Source organism: Metarhizium robertsii (assembly GCF_000187425.2).
Source record: "Metarhizium robertsii ARSEF 23 chromosome Unknown MAA_Scf_5, whole genome shotgun sequence".
In the NCBI taxonomy this organism is placed as follows: Eukaryota; Fungi; Ascomycota; class Sordariomycetes; order Hypocreales; family Clavicipitaceae; genus Metarhizium; species Metarhizium robertsii.
The window spans coordinates 845,995-864,546 of record NW_011942193.1 but is presented as its reverse complement, the minus strand read 5'-3'; the positions used below and the strand labels follow the sequence as shown (position 1 = coordinate 864,546).

The following is an 18,552-nucleotide window of genomic DNA, read 5'->3' as shown; positions in this document are numbered from 1 at the left end:
ATTTGTGAGCAGACAAGGGCCATCGTGGAACGCTTACGATGTCTTGATTGATTCCCCTATAGGTGTTGCCTCCATCACATCCAATCTTCAACCCCGACTAACTGACGGTACATGTATCCAGGCGTCGAGCCTATCCGTTGCTCGCTCACACTGAGGGAAGGAGCGAGTCACCCTACAGTCGTAACTTGAATCCACCACCCAGCCTGATTCAGAGTCGCACGTGCATCCAGTCACGACAATCTACAGCCCATCAGATTAAACCCGCGGACGCAGAATCAAGTATGTCGCGCTGCATGAAGTCGCTGTGTTGGTGCGTGTCGGCGGCAGCTCCTGGTGGAAACTCAGATCAACCATCACAAATTAGGTACCGACACCGGCATGACCGGGCCTCCCTCGGAGTCCCGCCGCATTTCATCCGGCAGACTCACTACAACGCCATTTTACCTATTGCCACAAGCACGAGAACCTGCGGCGTACTAGGCGACACAGAGATGGTATTTAAAGTCGACGACAGAATTAGACTCGCACAATCTGCAAAACCCTAAATTTTCTGTACCACACACCCTGCTAGCCCACGCATCCGCTTCCCAGGCGGCATCACCGCATCACCACCAGCAACCTCACAAAACACCAACAATATCCTCGTCCCTCAAGTCCAAAACCAACATATGCCCCGGCGCGTGCCCCAAAACCACACCCTCCAACCCCGCCGTCACAACCGCCTCCAGCGGCGAGACACCGCAGCCCCAAAACACCGGAACCTCCGCCTCGCCATCACCGCCGCCCCTCAAGACCGGCGCATCCCCCCATTCCGGCTCCCCGATATCCCCGATGCCCAACCTCGCAACCGCGTCCCACCCCCAATCAAGCGGCTCCCCGTGCGTGATCCCAAACCTCCCCGTCAGCTCCCTCACCCTCCCTACATCGCTCACCTTGTACATCCTCATCGAAACAACGTACGTGCCCCCCACAAACACACCCGCCGGACACAACGGCACCGTGGTCCTATACATGGCTACATTCCTGCCCAGCAGTACATGCTGGGGCGGCAGCCCGGCCCTCATCAGTTCGCTCTCGAAACTATACGAACAGCCAATGAGGAAAGCAACGTGGTCGTCTGTCCAGTGGTCCTTGACGTCTGTGACATGGGACGCCACGAGCTCGGAGTCCTTGTAGACCATGTAGCGTGGGATGTCTGTTCGTAGATCGCACCCTGTCGAGATCACGTCTTTGTCTTCAAGGCCCCTGATGCATGATTTTATGGAGGAGAAGGAGCCTGTGGTCGTGGACTCTGCGATTAGAGGGCAAGGGACTGGGTTTCGTCCACACAGCGCGCGGAAATCATTGGCGTAGCGAGATGGTAGAACAATCATGTTTGATTGAATGTATCCCCGCGATATCCCCGCTGTTGGACCTGTGTGCTCGTTTTCCCGTGCCGCTAGACGAGCATCTAAACCGGTGAATAATTCTGAGGCTTGCATCTTGAGAATGGCCACGTTGGCAGCTCAAGCTAAACACAGGGAAACTATTTATTCCAAACAAGTATTGCTCCGATGCCACTTTTTCATTGTATTTATATTGCGCAAAACCCAGCTTGTGCTTTGGCCATGTTCAATCATCAACGCCGAGTGGCTGATGCTGCATCGTCGCGGACTTCCGCTTCCGCTCCCCACCGCACATGCTGTCGACGCTATACTAGTCTCCCAGGCCCTCGTCAAAGGTACATGTATAATATAAAAGCCGCCTGGGAAGCTAAGGCAGTAATAAAATTGGGTATTGATATCGACCTTGAGGAGCTACTCATACAACGTCTAGCCAGATGCTTTTGACAATACCCCTACTTCCCAACAAGCCAACAAGTCCTGTCCCATAGACTGAATAACACTGGAAACCTAACCCAAGTACAAGGCCCATTCATTCAAGACCCCCAAAACGGACTTCCATTAGTAATCAAACGTCACTATTATTCACTCCATCGCGATGATCGATCCAAAGTGCGTCTCACATAAGATCGCAATGCTCGTCTGGCATCTATGGCCCAGCGCTTGACACGGTCCGCCACCCAGTCGGACTTGATATTGCTATTGGGTGGTTGTGTGCGATTATCAATATTGTTGAGATTGGTCTCGGAACCTTTCAGTGTCATATTGACTGAAATGTGACTGTCACTCTGCTCCAACTCCGGAATCTTCTTGCATTTTTTAGGAGGTTTAGCTGTGAATGACTCAGCAATGCGTAATCGAAACATGGACATCTTTTTGCGCAAGCCATTCTCTTGCACAGGACTCCTGCCCGAACTGCAGCTTGGCCTCTGAACGAGGGTGTCTTTGTTTGAGGAAGATAGAGACCGATTCTTGTCTGTATTGTCCTCTGGCGAGGGCGGGTAGGGTATACTGAAGGGATCAGACGGCTGGGGTGACTTGTATCCTGTGCTGCTTTGGCTATGCTGAGTCTCGAACGTAGACTGAACACACCCCTCAGACTGAGTATTACCTCGGGCATTGTCTTCATTTGCAAAGCGCTGCCCAGGTTTCGTTCCGATGCTCGAGTACAAGGCCAAATCCGCCAACGAATTGCACTGCTTTAACCGATTGACCCTGGTGAAAGGTTCACCTGTGGCTTGCCGGCCTTGGCCAAGTTGGCTTCGTGAAAGCTTGAGTTTTAGTTTCGGCTTTGCTTGTGCAGTTGATTGTTGTGACACTCCCTGTATGTCTCCTTTGATATGGGCACAATTGATGTTGCCGAGGCCACTAACCGGTGAATAGGATGGCTTGATCCGAACTTTGAACTTGGAGGGACTGCTATGCTTGCCTGATTGTGGTGGTTGTTTCAACCCAGTTGGTACTGGCTCGGCTAAGTGAATTTCATCGTCCTCTCGAACCATGTCATGTAGCCTAGAACAGTCACATAGCGGTTGTTCATCTAGCTGGTCATCCCATTTCAGTAAAGGGTGCTGATTCTGACTTCCCTCGCCTGGCATTCCTGGAGGCAATGGTGGAAGAGCTTTCATTAGCTGCGGGATACTGTTTTTTACCTTGAGTCCACGAGCAGGAGAGATTGGCTCTGGCGATAGGATGTCCAGTTCTTGCTCATGCACAGACTCATCTTCGATATGCCCAGATTTATCATTCAACTCGGCAGTATTGATTCTCACAGCTGCTACATTGCGACGATGTCTCTGATTGCCGAGTTTGTGGTTTGTTGATGCAACACTGTTAGTATCACTCTCATCTGAAGGTTTCTGGGCAGAAATGTCCGCCGTTTTCAAGCACGGAGATTTGCCCAGTAAGTCAAATGAAGAGAATATAGACGCAAAATCAGGCAAGGTTGGATCAAGGGCACATCGAGCAACGAGTGATCCCTGTTGAGCACCTAGTGTATTTGGATGGCATTCAGAGTTTGGCTTGGCTTCCACCGCTCTCAAAGACTGGCCCGATTTGGAAAGTCTTGCCATATTGACGCTCATGTTGTGCTCATCGCTTTGAAGCAGGCTTTCAGCACTCTTTGATGCTTCAGGGTCTGCAGGCGCAGACTGAGATAACCGCCTGGCAGCGATGAGATTACTGAGGTCGGTGTCGTCGGCGTCACTAGATCTTGTCGTTTCTTCTTCCAGCTTTGGGCCTGACTTCAGCTCCTCCTGATTCCCTGTACTGTATTCCAGACTTGAGTGGGAATGGGGTGTAAGGGTGTCGACGGCGGCATCTTGGTGATCAGGTCTGTCAGGCTTTGGTTTCACTGCAAACTCATCATAGTTCCGACCCTCGTCATCCTGAATGCGGGGAGACTCCATCGAAATTTGGCTCTTGATGTCATGGTGAGATGCAGTCGGTCTATCAAAGTCCTCGCTGTAGTCATAGTAGAACGAACCGGCCAACTGTGGTGGCTGTCTTGAGCCCTTTGCAGTGCTAGGTCTCCGATACATGTCAACAATAGATGTTAGACTAGGGGATCTTCCGCAACGATCAACAGGCATTCTCGCATGCCTCTCAAATCGTCCATATCTGCTTGCGCCAGATTGCGAGGAGCCTGGGGTTCGAGCCCTGTGAGACATGGGCCCTGAGTAGTACGGCCCTGGGGATGCTCTTGAGGGCAACGATGCCGTGGATCGATTGAAGTCCGGCCGAAGAGACAGAGGAGGTGGCCTTCGCGCCCAGTTGTTATATGTTGAATTGTAAGACCCATGAACGGTTCTCTGTAGGCATCATTAGTTTCCATCCCCCAAGGTTTCGTGCCAAGGTAGGTCAGCTGTACCTGTGAAACACGATCAAGTTCAATCATTCGACTGTAATCAATACACCCGTTTTCTGCTAATGCAGGAGACGCAGGTCGCACCCCTGGCCTCTTGAGCCGTGTTGGATATGGAAATGGTGAACGTGGCCGTTGCAGTCCACTTCGGCTGGATTGACTCTGCAAAGTCCCCGAAGATTTCTGGGATGGAAGCTGACGAGAGCTATTCGTTGTGATGGAGTAAGATCGATGACTGATGTCATCAAACATTGGAGAACCTGGCGTCATGTAGAATGCTTGATTGTCATACCCATAGAGCGAAATGATCTCAGATGTGGTGTCTCTATAAGAGCGAAAATGTCTGTGGTCATCGGCGTAGTAAAAGTTCTCACCCTTTCTGGGTGTGTACTTGGGAGGAGTTGTCCCCTCAAGCATGTCTGGCCTTGCCCTGGGATGCTGATGATAAGCTGCAGGAGTCACCGATGGTTGAATGGAGAAGACGCTAATATCTCCTGTTTCGGTGGTTGTCTTCAACATGCTTGTGAGCGGCCCCGGGGACGGGGGCAATATCGAATTGAGACTGGCATTCCGTAGTGCACGTCTTTGATGAGGTTTTTGTCCCCTTGGAACGCTTGTCGATGGGGGAAGATGGGAACCGTAGGAAGCGTAAGTGCTATGAAGTGAGCCGTTGCTGGTGGTCTTAAAACGGGACTTGGAAACATCCATGGTAATTTCATGTAAGGCCGTGGCCTGCTAATACATAGAACTGGGCGAAGATATAACGATAGACTGAAATGAATACGGCAATGAGACAAATCTGAACAACAAGGAGATGATTGGGGCCACGGCAAAATGTGAATTGGTTGGCAGTTTCGAGGACCAAATACTGGCTTGCAGTGAGACGTCACAGTTGGATGTTGGTAGACATGGTCGTCCAAAAAACGTGGTAATGGGAGAATGAAAGACAAATGGAGACGAAGTTGCTACGGGCTTGATGTAGAGGCAGCCCGAATCTTAGCTCGTTAAACCGAGCAGCTGTGACAAGAGATGAGCGAAGCGAGAAGTCGCTACACATCGTCAACCTCGCATGATATCATCGGGTCGGCAACAGCGCGTCGCGGGCGTTGGCAGTGCTTGGTGGCCATGCATTCACAAGACCGATACCCTTCCTGCTTTGACAGGGTTGCCATACCGACGGCATGATGAAGAGATGACAGAAATCTCGATCGGTCGTCCAGGACATGGTTTCTCGGGCGATGTGAATCGAGTCGCTTTTTCTGAAGAATTTACGCCTCACTTGCAGGAGCATTCAGGGCGAAGTCTGTACGGAGCGGGCTTGAGGTTTGCCAAGGAAGGAGCTCCAGGCAGGAAGTTGAGGAAGGAGGTCCATATGTGCACGCCTATCTACCGCCTGCTTCATCTGCAGTCGAAGTTGGCAGGAGCGACACCGAACCCTGACAGCTGCGTCTCGATAATATCTGCATCTACTTGTGAACATTGAACAGTCGAGGCGCAAGTGTTTCGTCACTAGTCCACTTCTGGCGGTCGTAGGTGCATCCATTCGCTCTTCCTTAGACGGTACGGAAAAGTATGTGCTAACATCTCAGGGCGCAGAAAGCTACACGGCGCGATGAGTAGATACAGTACTGTGATGGCGAAATACCCACCTTCTGGTTGAGCCGTACGGACCGACCTTCGAACGAATCTCGCGGCGAGCTCTATTTCTGGGCCCGATCACAATCGGAGCATGCCTTGATGTCTCTCGCAGATGCAATCAATCATTGCTCACCGGTGTTCTACGCATCGTGGACGAAGCGAGCGCGTAACGAGTTAGGCCTTTGCCGAGGTCATCTGACTCAAGACAGGGAGGTGGTCGAGACAACAGCAATTTTCCATGCCCCCAGCGTGACAGCAAGGTCCCCCCCGTGATACTGTTTTCTTGCACAGGGCCGGAATGCAGCATTCCTTTTCGTCTTTGGACAATGGAAAAATGGCAGCCTGTGCTGTGCTGTATGTACGCCATTCTCTGCTACTCAGAGTGTAAGGCCCGGGTCTCACTATAGCGACCAGCACCCACAACACTCCGCACGTAGTACGTACAAAGAGATGCATCAAGAGTGCTCCATAATGCTGACTCAAAGCAGAACCTACCAGTCATGCCACGCATCCGCAAGTGAGTGGGCGAAACAAACTCCAACTACCGAACACTGGTCTGTGCTTCACCTCTCACAAACCGGACAAGGGACATGTCAACGGGCATCTGGGCTCTGGGGCTTTAACACATGGATTTGAGCGTCCTGACTAGCTCACGTGCTGTTCTGCTCAAGGCAGAAAGAAATACTACCCAAAACAGACGGATAGAAATTGACATGTCTCATGCTCATGTTTGTTGTCTTGAGGCAAAGAAAAAACATTTTCCCTTAGTTTAATTACACCCCATGATTTGCCCTGCTGGTCTCCGGCCGCATCCGCTTTCAACTCGTCCTAGCCTAGTGTACATACATAAGTAGTAGTAATAATACCTGACATATGCCATTAATCTGTACGGTACTACAGCGTAGTACTTCCTGTTGAATACTTCGTACAATAAACTAGTACTACTAACCTTGGCCCACACGATGGGATGGAGACTGGCGAAACATGTCTCCTACTATTGTTCCGATGCATCCCTGTCCATGACTAGAGTGATGTTCCTGCCGGCCGGCCAGTCGGACGAGTTCATGTCATGTACATACATGTGCCTCTCTCTTTCAACCTCCTGGATGCCAGCCAGTTCGCTTCATGTCTAGTCTGGATGCACTTAATTATTGGCCCTCTCCTTTCCTTTGAGAAGCCCAGAATGTGGCCGGCTTCTGGGGGGGTTGGCGTGCCTCTCAATAGGCATCGCTCGTTGCTCATTTGTGCGTCGGTTTTTTCTGAACTCATTGTCCCTCCCCTCTCAAGTTGACGGAGACATGGTGGTTGAACTCTAGCGCCTCATGGGGAGATCCAACAAAGCCGGGCCTGCGTTTGGCTGCTCGGAGGTTCGCAGATCCACCTCGTCCTAGCCGCCCACATGTTGAAGAAGCTTGGTGCCTTTCTAGCCTTTTAGTCAGGGGAATGTGGTGGGTCTTCGGCACAATGGCAGGCATTTCGGCTGTCTTGGGGACCAGTGGACACAGCAGGGTCCTGTCGCTTGTCACCCTGTCACCCATAACCCCTCTCATGGCCCCCACGGCCCCCGTCACCCCGTCACCCTGCCCCCTGTCCCCTTGTCAGTCAATCCCTACCCAAATTCAATGTTTGGTCACTTCACCTTCTCCTGCTCCATTGAGCACCGAGTCGACCAGTGACATGGCATGTGCCTGCAAGCCGCTCTTGGTTTGGTGTGCGTCTTCTCCTCTATTTCCCCTGCTTCTCGACGGCTTTCCCCCGCTGTTCTGTGACTCGAGCCCTCGATTGTGTTAACCGACAGCTATTGTACGGAGTACTTTTATTCCAATATTGCCTTGCCGTCTTCCTCCATTCCTCCATCCGTCTTCTCTCTTGCTTAAACCTCTCGCCACATTCTACACTTGTTTCTCTCGGGTAACGTATCCTGAGTCCTGACCATTGTACGCCTTGCGCATTACTTGCCAAGCTCGAATCTTTCTACCCAGACATAATCATCTCCACTTCAAGCACCGAGTGCGAATAAGACCAATGGCATCCAAACCCGAGTTACGCCTCACCACAACCATGCCGGCAGCCAACTCCGATCTCGAGGCCAAGCAACCCCGAAGCGCACTGCGCAGCCCTCGCTTCCGCGAAGATTTCGATGCGCCCTTCTCAGAGGCCCTCCTAAACGCATCAACAATGACACTCGCCACCGAGAGCGATAAGTCGCCGCTCTCTCAGCACCCCAGCGACATCTCAATCACTAAGCCGGCTCACTCGCCCCGCCCCACGCAATCACGCGAAGATAGCTGGTCATCCACAAACTCTAGCCGAAGCGCGAGCAGCTCGAGCTCCGGCGTCAATGACAGGTTAAGAGAATGGGCTCGGAAGTCGTTCTTGGGGCTGAGGCGCTCGGACGACGGGGAATCCTCGCGGCCATCATGATCTGTTGCAGATGCAAAGTAAAAAAAAAGACAAAACACCAAAAAGCAAACGACACCGCAGCTATGCTTTTATCCCGAAAGAGATTCATGACGTATTATGAGCGCTATGCCCACGACTATTCATGTCTTTAGAATATGTGACCCTCCTCGAGGCAGTTCGCAACTAAAGAGAGAGAAAAAGGCAGGGAGGACATCTATGACTGACACAGCTATGTTCCCCCCTTTACTAAAAGGCGTTTTGATGGACGATTTACCATGTATATAATTTTATATACCTATCTACTACGGCGACACAGCCGCTTTTTTAATGATGCACAGTATTTGTTCCATGCCGGGCCAAGTTAAAAAATAATACCTACTCGTGGCTAGAATACGCCTCCGCCAATGATGAATATCCTCTGCTCTTCCTTCTTGGCCCACTGAATAATCTTGTTCGCGCCCTGAGTCATGGCCGCGCGAGACAAGTTTGGTCCCCCGATGCAGTAAAATTCAAAGACGGGCGTGATCCACGCTAGACAAGTCGCCTCCTCGCTCGAGCAGTGCAGAACCTTAAGATGCGCGTGTTTAGCGTGCACAGAGGCATGTAGCTCGTGGTATAGCGACAGTAGCCTTCGTCTCTCGACGACATGGGCGAACAAGGGTTGTAGCGACGACATGCAAAACTGCACATTTGCCCGAGATTTGTACAGGAAGTGGCTGACTTGGCTTCCGGGTGCAACTTGCGACACGGCAGGTCGGCCGGCGCGCGCTGCCTTGCGAATGGTGGCTAGGCTGCCGCTTTTCGCCAAGGCCTGCGCAACGTCGTCGCGCATTTGCTTGAGGCTGAAGAAACTCTCCTTGTCTGCGCTTATGAGGATCATGGCTATCTCTTCGCTGGGCGTCTGCACATTTGTTGGACTGCCTGGCGGTTGCACTTCCGGCGAGTCTTCGAAGAAGCTGACGTACATGTACAAATAGCCCTTGTTGTTGAATGCAGGTAGACAGATGGGAATCCAGTTCTCGCCGCCGCCGCCCTTGATGCCGTCTGATTCGAAGAGCATGTTGAAGATGAGCCGCAGGTCACTGGGGTGGAGAGAATGCCGCCGCGGCCGCACGACACTCACGAGTTTCCCTCCAGCGACGATGAGCCCGTAGAGCAGCTTATCGGTTCGTAGCTTCAAAAAAGTATTGTTGATGGCGTGGCGCTCAGACTTGCGCAGCTTCAAACACTCTAATGAGCCTAGGAGGGTCGATGCAGAGCCAAGTGTGAATGAGTCTGCCAAGGAGGATAATAAGGACTCTGTGCCTTGGAGTGGTTTGCGCAAGTCGGACGATGGTCGGTTGACGAATATATTCTTTAGCGTGGGTAGTGTCAGCGTTGACAGAATCTGCATGTATAACGCCTCGAGCTGGGACCGAAGTTGCGCATCACTCTCGCCGAGCTTGCTTATAGCCACGAGATGAAGAGGGCCTTGGGTCAACACCACGAATCTGGTGCTGCCCGCTGTGAAGCCTTGCAAAGGGTTCTTGGCTCCTTCATAGAATGATATGATTGTCTGAATAACTCCGATGGACGAGTTGATGAGGTCGAGGTCTCCGTGACGGCTCCAAATAGGTTTTCCGGCAGATGACAGGATCATGTAATGCTTGAGTTTTGACTTCCACATTAATACTCGCTCTTCGTCTTTGACATTCTCGTCCTCTTGGGATGGAATGGGCTGGAATTCATCCTCGAAACCGGCAAGTCCATCCTGAGCCCCTGAAAGATGTCGTTGGAATGGCTGGACTGTAGCAGACTGGGCTTGGAGCAAATTCCACGCTGGAGTGCGCTTGTGAAAGTCGGAGACCATTAAGCTTGCAATGTCCCCAGCTGGTCGCATGGTCGGCGCAAAGCTCATCATGCTTGCAGCGTCATCAGGCCCTTCCCCACCAGATAGGCTGGCTTTGTATCCTGGGGAATCATAACCACTGCCCACGGGGGTGGAAACTGACCTGTTCCCGGGCGTTGAGAATGTTCCCCGAGTTCCGTCCGGAAAGGAAAGCGTCTGGATGTCCACAGACGTCAACGCCGTGGTAGGCTGGGCCTGCAAGCCTCTCGATTCTCCAGTTGTAGCTACAGCTTTGCGAGGGGGCAACGGGGGAGGCTGCTCCTCCTCTTCGGTGGGAGGTTTAGTCTCTCTGCCCATGATACTGCCGCGGATGGTAGTTGTCGCATCTCAAAGGGGAGGTCACGGGGCAGGTGAGTGATGTCGACACGGCTTACACTACAACGGGTAACTAAAGCGCCCGAAAAATGGTGGTAAACTGTCAAATAGACCAGGACATGGTTGTTTTTGGCTTTGGAAGCCGACGACAGTGAGGATGAGGACGGGGTCGAGGCCGAAGGCGTGGATGAAATGCACATGTGCGGTCACGTCTGCCTGAGGGGCTGTGACGTCTTGACATGTCTTGTAGCAGCAGCTGGCTCGTGGCTCGAGGTGGCCTTGCGCCAATGGGCAACCCTGTGGCTTCTACCAGGTTAGCAGCAAACCAATCACAGACGTTCCAGCCACACGACCCCTGCGCTTCGACCACTCTTTTGGAAGTGGTGGCTTGTGAAACGTAGCCTCACATCAGTCAACTGATGCGGATGCGTGTCGACCTGAAGGATGGATGGTCGCGAATCCACCCCACGTCACCCTCCCTTGATAGCTGTACTGCTCGGTCTAACACACGATCCTTCGGACCAGACGTTCGACAAGCGATGCCCTCAGGATACCACATGATCCGATTGCTTCACGACCATGGCGCTTGATCCGGGATCCGGCGCCATTGCGGGCTCGCCTGAGAGTTCCGGCCGGGATTCTCCCATACCGCGTCAATGGAGAAACCAACTTGGAGGAGGTTAGCCACCAGGCAGCACTGTTGTAATGCCGAATCGATGCTAATGCGTGGGAACAGAGGAAATCCCGATCAAGGACAAAGCTTATCGCAGATATGCTGCTGGTGTTGAGAAGACACTTTCGCTGTTTGAAACCGCCCTCGAGGAATGGGCAGACTATATTTCCTTTTTGAACAAGCTGCTCAAGGTATGCTTTGCGCCAACTCGTCCAGGAGCTTTAAATATCATCATATTTTCTGACGTGGTTGTGACTAGTCGCTTCAAGCTCGGCCACCATCGTTTCATTCCATTCCAACCAAGGCCCTCGTTGCCAAACGTCTTTCGCAATGCCTCAATCCCGCTCTGCCATCGGGTGTACACCAAAAGGCCCTCGAGCTGTACAACTATATATTCACAACGATAGGGACGGATGGCCTGTCTCGGGACCTGCCCCTATATCTCCCGGGCCTTGCGCCTACACTGTCATTCGCCTCACTGTCTGTCCGATCGCCGTACCTAGACCTCTTGGAAACCCACTTCCTTGACCTCGACCCCAGATCGCTACGGCCAGCCATGAGATCTATTATACTTGCCTTGCTTCCTGGATTAGAGGAGGAAACAAGTGAGGATTTTGATAGAACATTGCATCTGGTGGCACGGTTCAAGGAAGCCATACGGCCTCGGGAAAGTGTGAGGCTGGGAGAGCACCATGCCTCTGGAGACGATTTCTTCTGGCAGTGTTTCTTCCTAGCTGCCATAACTAGCCATAGCCGCAGGTCTGGAGCCTTGGCTTATCTTGTGCGCTATCTACCTAAGCTTGGCCCGACTGCCTCCGCTGGCGCTGGGGAGGAAGGAATCACGAAGAGCCTGCACGCTATCGTAACGTCACCCGAGCCGGGCTTACTAGTACGATGCTTCGCAAGCGGCTTAGGTGACGAGCAGCTGTTAATTCAACGCGGCTTTCTCGACCTTCTCGTATCGCATTTGCCCCTTAGTTCGGACGTTCTCCAATCTCGGGTAAAGCCAGCGGATCTAGAGCTGCTCGTGAAAGCAGCAGTTGGTGTAGTTACCAGACGAGATATGAGCTTAAATCGTCGTCTTTGGGCATGGCTGTTAGGGCCTGAGCCGACCGGTCAAGATGGCGACCATAATGAACAAAACCAAGCCTACCTATCCTCGCGAACGACCTACTTCGAAGACTTCGGGCTGCAGCCTCTCACCAGAGCGCTTCTCCAGATGATTCAAGGTGCATCTCGTGGTAACAGCGCCGAGCGAGCCCGTCCATACAGAATTTGTCTCTCTCTCATGGATAGATGGGAGATTGGCGGCCTTGTAGTACCTGAAATCTTCATGCCGGTTGTTGATAGTGTCCGGAAGTTCCAGGCCCAGGCCGCCAGCAAATCCGAGTTCGACGAAGTTCTCCGTAGCGCCAGCGTTTTCTTCGATGGTATCGAAAGTGGCTTGATTTACAGCGAGATTGTTGGCTTATTGGCTCAGGCAATTGGACCAGGAAGCCTCATTGCAAGGGATCGCATGGATAAGCTTGCGTTGGTCAACTTTATCGTGTCCAGCTTTAATGTTCGCGAAGAGGAGATGGTAACAATTCACGCGCCGCTGACATGTTTGGCGGCGTTGTTGATGCTGGAGGACTCCAAGAACCGCAAGGCGAAGACGGCCTTGACAGATATCGAGTCCGAGAAGCTGTGCGACCAAGTTCTCGGCGCCGTTGTTTCACTATTGGAACTTGTTCCTGAACGAGCATTCCCTCAGAGACTCGAGCAAAATGGGAATCAAAAAGACAGAACAGCTTTGCTATCGACATCCAATGTTGAGCTCTTGAAAAAGATAAAGACGTTTTATGTACATGAACAGGGCAATTTGGAGTCATCACAACCCCCTTTTACTGCTGTAGAATCAGGGGAGTTATTGTTGGAGAAGGCCGTCATTTACATTTGCGATGACTCAAAGGACTCGCCTGTGAACGACATCGCGATCCGCGTACGAATCTTGACTCAAATTCTTTCCAAGACGCCTGGAAATTACCACTTCGACGCAAAACAGCTTGTGTCATACCTGCATGGCAAGCTAAGCAAGTCGCAATCCCTATTGTTCCCTCATTTCTCGGCCATGGTTATGTTGTCAACACAGCTATATTCTGCAAGAAGGATTCAAGAAAAGGAGTTTTCTGACCTCATAGGACCATTAGTTCGCCATGCCTGGTCCTACTTGTCCGCTTCTGAACCCAAATACCACGTCGAAACCGTGCGTTGCTTGTGGCAATTGCAAACGGTACTTACCTTGTCTGGTCGTGACATTGAGGCCGCCATTGCTGAAATTCTGACCAAACCAATGGCAGGCCCTGAGAAGACGTCTCATTCGGCTGAAAATGGACGAACCTTTTCTGTACTGTGGTCACATAGTCTTCAAGATGTGTCTTCTGAGCGTAGAGGCTCCAAAGGCCAGACACTGGATCAACGACAAATACCACGTCTGTCTGGCACCGATCACTACCAGGTCATGCTCACACAGCCCATGTTTTTGGTTTTGGATGCCCTTTTGGACGACAGGACACAAACGTACATGGTTGTTAAATCATGGCTGAATAGTATGATTGGAATCGACAGGTGAACATCTATACACGTCTAGTTTCGTCTTGTGGTGCATGCTGATTGTTACAGGCTGTTTCTGATATTCGCGATGAAGATGGCTCAATTGCCATTCCTCAACCATGTCATCACCCATCGTGCAAGCGAGAAAGTCAACTCCCAGCCAACCACATTCACAGAAGATGATGATTTGGATTTGTGTCTCTACTACCTACGAACGCTCCACAATGTCCTCAAAATATCTGGTGATATGTCCAGAACGGTATTGGCATCTAAATACGTCTCTTTTAGTGACGGCTCGGCTCACATCAGGGGTATGTCATTGTTATCTTGCTCAACTTTGGTTTCCTTGCTGACCATACATAGCTGGAGCGGAGGAAGACGAAATGACGCTTCAAGATTACTTCGTTCGTGTGTGTATGATATGTGTTATAGGCGAGCGGCCATCATCTTCCAGTCCCGAGTTGGGTGAGCGGATATGCCAACTGCATCGATTTGCACTAACAATTCTCCATCAATTTTTATTCAGCCGATATGCCGCTCCCCTGTCCAGCCTTGAACTGGATCATATCCTTGTTGATAAACTCTCGAAATCCATCAACACCCCCGACCCCTACGTCCAAGTATTATTGCTGGATGTTGTATATGACACCGTTAAACTCAGAAACATGGCGTTACATGACAGACAGTCGGCAGAAATCTCGGAGAAGAGACCTGCGAGTGCGGACAATTCCAGAATGGGGCACTCATCATTTTCATCAAGCGAAATCCAACCAACAGGTCCACCAATGCCTCCGGCTTTGCTCAAATGCTTGCAGGCCGGACTGAGCTCGCCAAATAGCCAATCGGTCCTTGATAGCTGGATATCGTTTCTTGGCCAAATTATCGCCCTCTATTCGCAGAGCATTTTTCAAACCGTAATTCCCCTGGTCGAGACGCTGTGCAAGCACATAGGATCCACGTTTGCTGGCCTCCGCGACACTTTCCTAAGCGAGCCATGCGAAACCATCACGACAGGGAACACACCCGAGTCGACATTGATCTACCTACTCAACGGGCTGGAACAAGTCCTGGCTTTGGCGCATGATCAGCTCCTCGCTGAAGAAGCCCGCATCCAGTTGATAAAGGGGCCTGAGCAACCATCATCGCTATTCGGAAGCATGGTATCTGGTGTTTTCCAGTCAGAAGGTCCTCAATCACGAAGCGCCTCGGCCAATGATCGCCTTACTGTTCATCTCGCTTTTCAAGATGCGATGCGCATCTGCTATGCGATATGGTCTTGGGGTCAAGGCGATGACTCCAGGAAACAGGATTCTGGCTCCTCAGCGTCTTTTGGCTACACGTCTTTACGTATGAGAAACCGTGCTCGCAGATTAATGGAACACCTCTTTACCGCAGAGATTTTGGAATGTCTAGAGACCGTCATTGACATCTGGCGAGCTTCTGGCAGCGACACGGAGCGGACACAAATTTTCAACTTTCTCTCATCCCTTGATGCATGCCGACCGAGGCACTCTATTCCCGCGCTGTTTAATGCAATTTATAGCCGGACGAACCCTGGCGCCTTAGATCCAGCCCGGAAATCCACCCTGACAATTTCCCTGCAAGATTCCGATCTTGTTGTGTTTCTTGTCGAGTATAGCAGGTCTTTGGAAGATGACGCCATGGACGAGATTTGGCAAGACTGCATGACATTTCTCAAGGACCTTCTCGGGAACCCATTCCCGCATCGCCAGACGCTGCCCGGTCTTCTTGAATTCGCAGCTATTCTCGGTGAAAAGGTGGACAATACCAACTTCGGAGAGCAGAGACGGATGCGGCGAGAGTTGGGAGTGAGTTACATGCATACAACCAACCCCCCGCGGAAGGATAGCATTCTACTGACACTATTATAGGATATCTTCCTGCGACTACTAGCTGCTTTGTTCACGACTCGACCTTTAACGTTTGCAGAGTCTGGGAGCCTCACCAATATCCCGGAAAAATCCAAGGCGGATGGCCCACGAAGACAGGGGTCGAGAGGAGATGGGCCTGACGACGTCGTCTCAGTATTGGCATCTGTGGTACCAAACCTATCCAAGATCCTTCTTGAACCCGACCGAGTTCTCTCTGCTGCTGGCACCATCTCGACCAATGTTGTTGGGCCGACTTTGCGTTCCAAGTCATTCCCAGACACCGTAACGTCTAATACTTTGAGACTGTTTCACGAGCTGTCGAGACTGCAAAACAACCAAAAGACCTGGAAAAGGGATATTGGGGACTCATTTAACGACAACCGCTTCTTTGGGATGAACCTGGATCTGGTCAAGGATGGATGGCTACCCTTGCTTAAGCAGTGGGTTCTCACGGACAAGGAGCGGATGCCAGAAATCGTAGCTCGCATCAGTGCTCCAACCACGGCAGGCATAGTATTTGGCGTGGGCGCAACCTCAGCGAGACTGGAGGCAGACAGGAAGACACAGCTCAACCTGCGCCGAATTGCAACGCTGGTTCTGGCCGCTGCGGACGATGGCTTCGTTGCAGAACTGCCCACCATCTTCGACAAAGTGGTTGAATTACTATCAGCCACATCAACCTCCTCTCCATCGTCAACAACCCGAGCCGATGTATACATGGTCATCCGGGCGTTGGCTCTCAAAACCAGCCCGATCCACCTCGCCATGACGTGGCCCGTCGTCAATGGCGAGATCCACGCCGCCATCTCATCCGTCGTCGCACCAGATCACAGCGCCGCATCGGACATGTATCTCAACAGTGGCATTTTACAAGCGTGCAAGCTTCTCGACTTGCTCATCTGCGTCGCCCCAGACGACTTTCAGCTTCACGAGTGGCTCTTCATCACCGACACCATAGAAGCAGTCTACCGCTCGTCCACGTATCAGCCCATAGCGCTTGTGGACGAGCTCTCTGAGGAGTTGGGTAGCTTCAGCACCCACGGTGCCTTGCAAACGGATACGGAGGCGCATGTGGCGGCGAGCGGCCCTCATAGACGGCCGCTTCTCGGGCCAGGTGGTATCAACGATGATGTTAGCCTGGAGAGAAAGGATGAGCTAGTGGCCAAGATTTTACGCCCGTTCTTTGGGCAACTGAGCATCTATGCGTTTGAGTCTACGTATGCCATGGGAGCGCTGGATAGAGAGGCTTGTATTGAGGGGTTGTTGAAGGATCTGTTTGACGAGAGGACTATGGTGAGGGCACTGTGAGTGTGGATAATACAAAAAAATAATATTATTGCAATGGGACCCATGAATTTGATGCGACGGTGTGACTAAGTCCAGAATTTCAAGCTGCCAGCCTGTAGTGTAGTGGTGGCCGCTATGGCGCCATGGGTCATCTTCGCGATTGATTGATTCCAAATCATGCCCAGTCTTGTCACGCCATCACAAAGCAACCCTGCAAGACGGCACGAACCACTTGCAACCAAGTTACATTCGAATGCGAAGGCTCATTAACGTGTCTCTTTGTCACCGCTCTCGTGTCCACTCGGCCGACTTTTCTCCTCTCTATCGCCCCTCTCGTCTCGTGGCACCAGGATTCCCCGTCCAAAAAAAGACGGGTTGTAAATCACGCCACCTCCGGGTTTTAAACGCCCAGAAACCAAAAAAAGAAAAAGAATTCTCCCAAAGATGGCGGAAATCAAGCCCACAGCGAGCCCTCGGACGGGCCCAGCACCCTAGCAATGATGCTCTCAAAGGCAAGCCTCTCAATGACGGCGCCGTACATGACGCAGCGCACGACGCCGTTGAACTCGCGCTGCAGCGTGTCGAGCACGGCGCCGCCGAGCAGCACCTCGACGGGGTACCGGCTCGCCAGCTCGAACCACGCCTGGACGGGCGTGATCTCGAGGTCGCCCGGGTTGAGCGAGGCGGCGAGCCCGTGCAGCGACTCGAGCGTGATGCCCGACGCGCCCCATTGGAAGCTGGGCCGCGGCGCCGCCTTGCCGGGCTTCTTGGCCGCGAGGGCGGCGCGGCCGGCGTAGACGCTCTCGGGCGCCGGGGCCATGCAGTACGCGCTCGCCATGAGCGTGTGGCCCCTTTCCGACTCGGAGCAGAGGCCCGGGTCGTGCAGGTGGAAGTCGCCCATGAAGAAGTGGTCCCAGCAGCAGTGCTCGAGGCTGTCCGTCCGGCGTAAGCACATGTACAATTACGATTGCGCCAAGGGGAAGGGAAAAGGAGTCACGTACCCGAGGATAAAGTTGACGGCGCGCTGCTCCTGCTCCCACGTCAGGGCGACACCGGCCACGGTCCGGGGCGGCGGCGAGGCGGCGGCGCTGGCGCCCGACGAGTTGGAGCTGATGTGGAAGCAGGGCGCGCCGAGGGCGGCGTCCATGCTCAGCGTGACCGTCAGGTCGTCGACGTCAATGGCGCCGAAGAGCTCGGGCGACTCCTCGGCGGCGGCGGGAGTGTCGACGGGCCCGGCGTCGAGGCGCATCTGCTGCTGCATCGCCGCCGCCGTCGTCATGGCCAGCGGCAGGCCGGCGGTCTCGAGGGCCTCCCGGATCAGAAAGTTCTCCTTGAACAGCGCGGCCGTCTCCTTCTCCGTGAGGGAGACGAGGTCGCGCAGCTCCGAGACGTCAATCTCGAGCTGCTTGATGTAGTTTGCCTTGCGCTGGCGGTGCTGGATCTGCGCGCGGCGCACCTGCGCGCGTCGCAGCTGGGCCTTGTCCTTGTCCGGCTTGGGCTGCTCGGCGGCGTCTGCGGATGCTTTGGCTGGCTTGTTAGCATGCTTGGAGACTCGGGGGAGGGACGGCTTGGTGAGGAACGGCATTGGATGTGAATTTGAAGGCTGTCTGTGATGCCGG

At 52.7% G+C, this 18,552-nt stretch overlaps 6 protein-coding genes across 6 annotated transcripts; 2 read left to right on the top strand and 4 right to left on the bottom strand.

The window, feature by feature from the left end:
- Positions 1–620: 620 nt before the first annotated feature.
- Positions 621–1,481, bottom strand: MAA_04378 (N-terminal binuclear Zn cluster-containing/DNA binding domain-containing protein; the record flags this gene model as incomplete). The annotated part of the gene is made up of 1 exon (XM_007822376.2): positions 621–1,481. The coding sequence occupies one exon, from the start codon at positions 1,479–1,481 to the stop codon at positions 621–623; it is 861 nt and encodes a 286-aa protein (XP_007820567.2).
- A 482-nt stretch (positions 1,482–1,963) lies between these two features.
- On the bottom strand, positions 1,964–4,953 carry MAA_11203 (uncharacterized protein; the record flags this gene model as incomplete). The annotated part of the gene is made up of 2 exons (XM_011413183.1): positions 1,964–4,192; positions 4,252–4,953. 2 exons carry the CDS (start codon positions 4,951–4,953, stop codon positions 1,964–1,966), a joined length of 2,931 nt encoding a protein of 976 aa, XP_011411485.1.
- A 2,991-nt stretch (positions 4,954–7,944) lies between these two features.
- Positions 7,945–8,307, top strand: MAA_04379 (uncharacterized protein; the record flags this gene model as incomplete). The annotated part of the gene is made up of 1 exon (XM_007822377.1): positions 7,945–8,307. One exon carries the CDS (start codon positions 7,945–7,947, stop codon positions 8,305–8,307), a length of 363 nt encoding a protein of 120 aa, XP_007820568.1.
- A 364-nt stretch (positions 8,308–8,671) lies between these two features.
- Positions 8,672–10,471, bottom strand: MAA_04380 (vacuolar fusion protein mon1; the record flags this gene model as incomplete). The annotated part of the gene is made up of 1 exon (XM_007822378.1): positions 8,672–10,471. The coding sequence occupies one exon, from the start codon at positions 10,469–10,471 to the stop codon at positions 8,672–8,674; it is 1,800 nt and encodes a 599-aa protein (XP_007820569.1).
- Positions 10,472–11,068: 597 nt separating this feature from the next.
- MAA_04381 (dopey) lies at positions 11,069–16,954 on the top strand (the record flags this gene model as incomplete). The annotated part of the gene is made up of 6 exons (XM_007822379.2): positions 11,069–11,168; positions 11,226–11,353; positions 11,422–13,769; positions 13,824–14,065; positions 14,118–15,583; positions 15,647–16,954. The coding sequence occupies 6 exons, from the start codon at positions 11,069–11,071 to the stop codon at positions 16,952–16,954; spliced, it is 5,592 nt and encodes a 1,863-aa protein (XP_007820570.2).
- Positions 16,955–17,387: 433 nt separating this feature from the next.
- MAA_04382 (alanine racemase) lies at positions 17,388–18,518 on the bottom strand (the record flags this gene model as incomplete). The annotated part of the gene is made up of 2 exons (XM_007822380.2): positions 17,388–17,865; positions 17,935–18,518. 2 exons carry the CDS (start codon positions 18,516–18,518, stop codon positions 17,388–17,390), a joined length of 1,062 nt encoding a protein of 353 aa, XP_007820571.2.
- Positions 18,519–18,552: the final 34 nt, after the last annotated feature.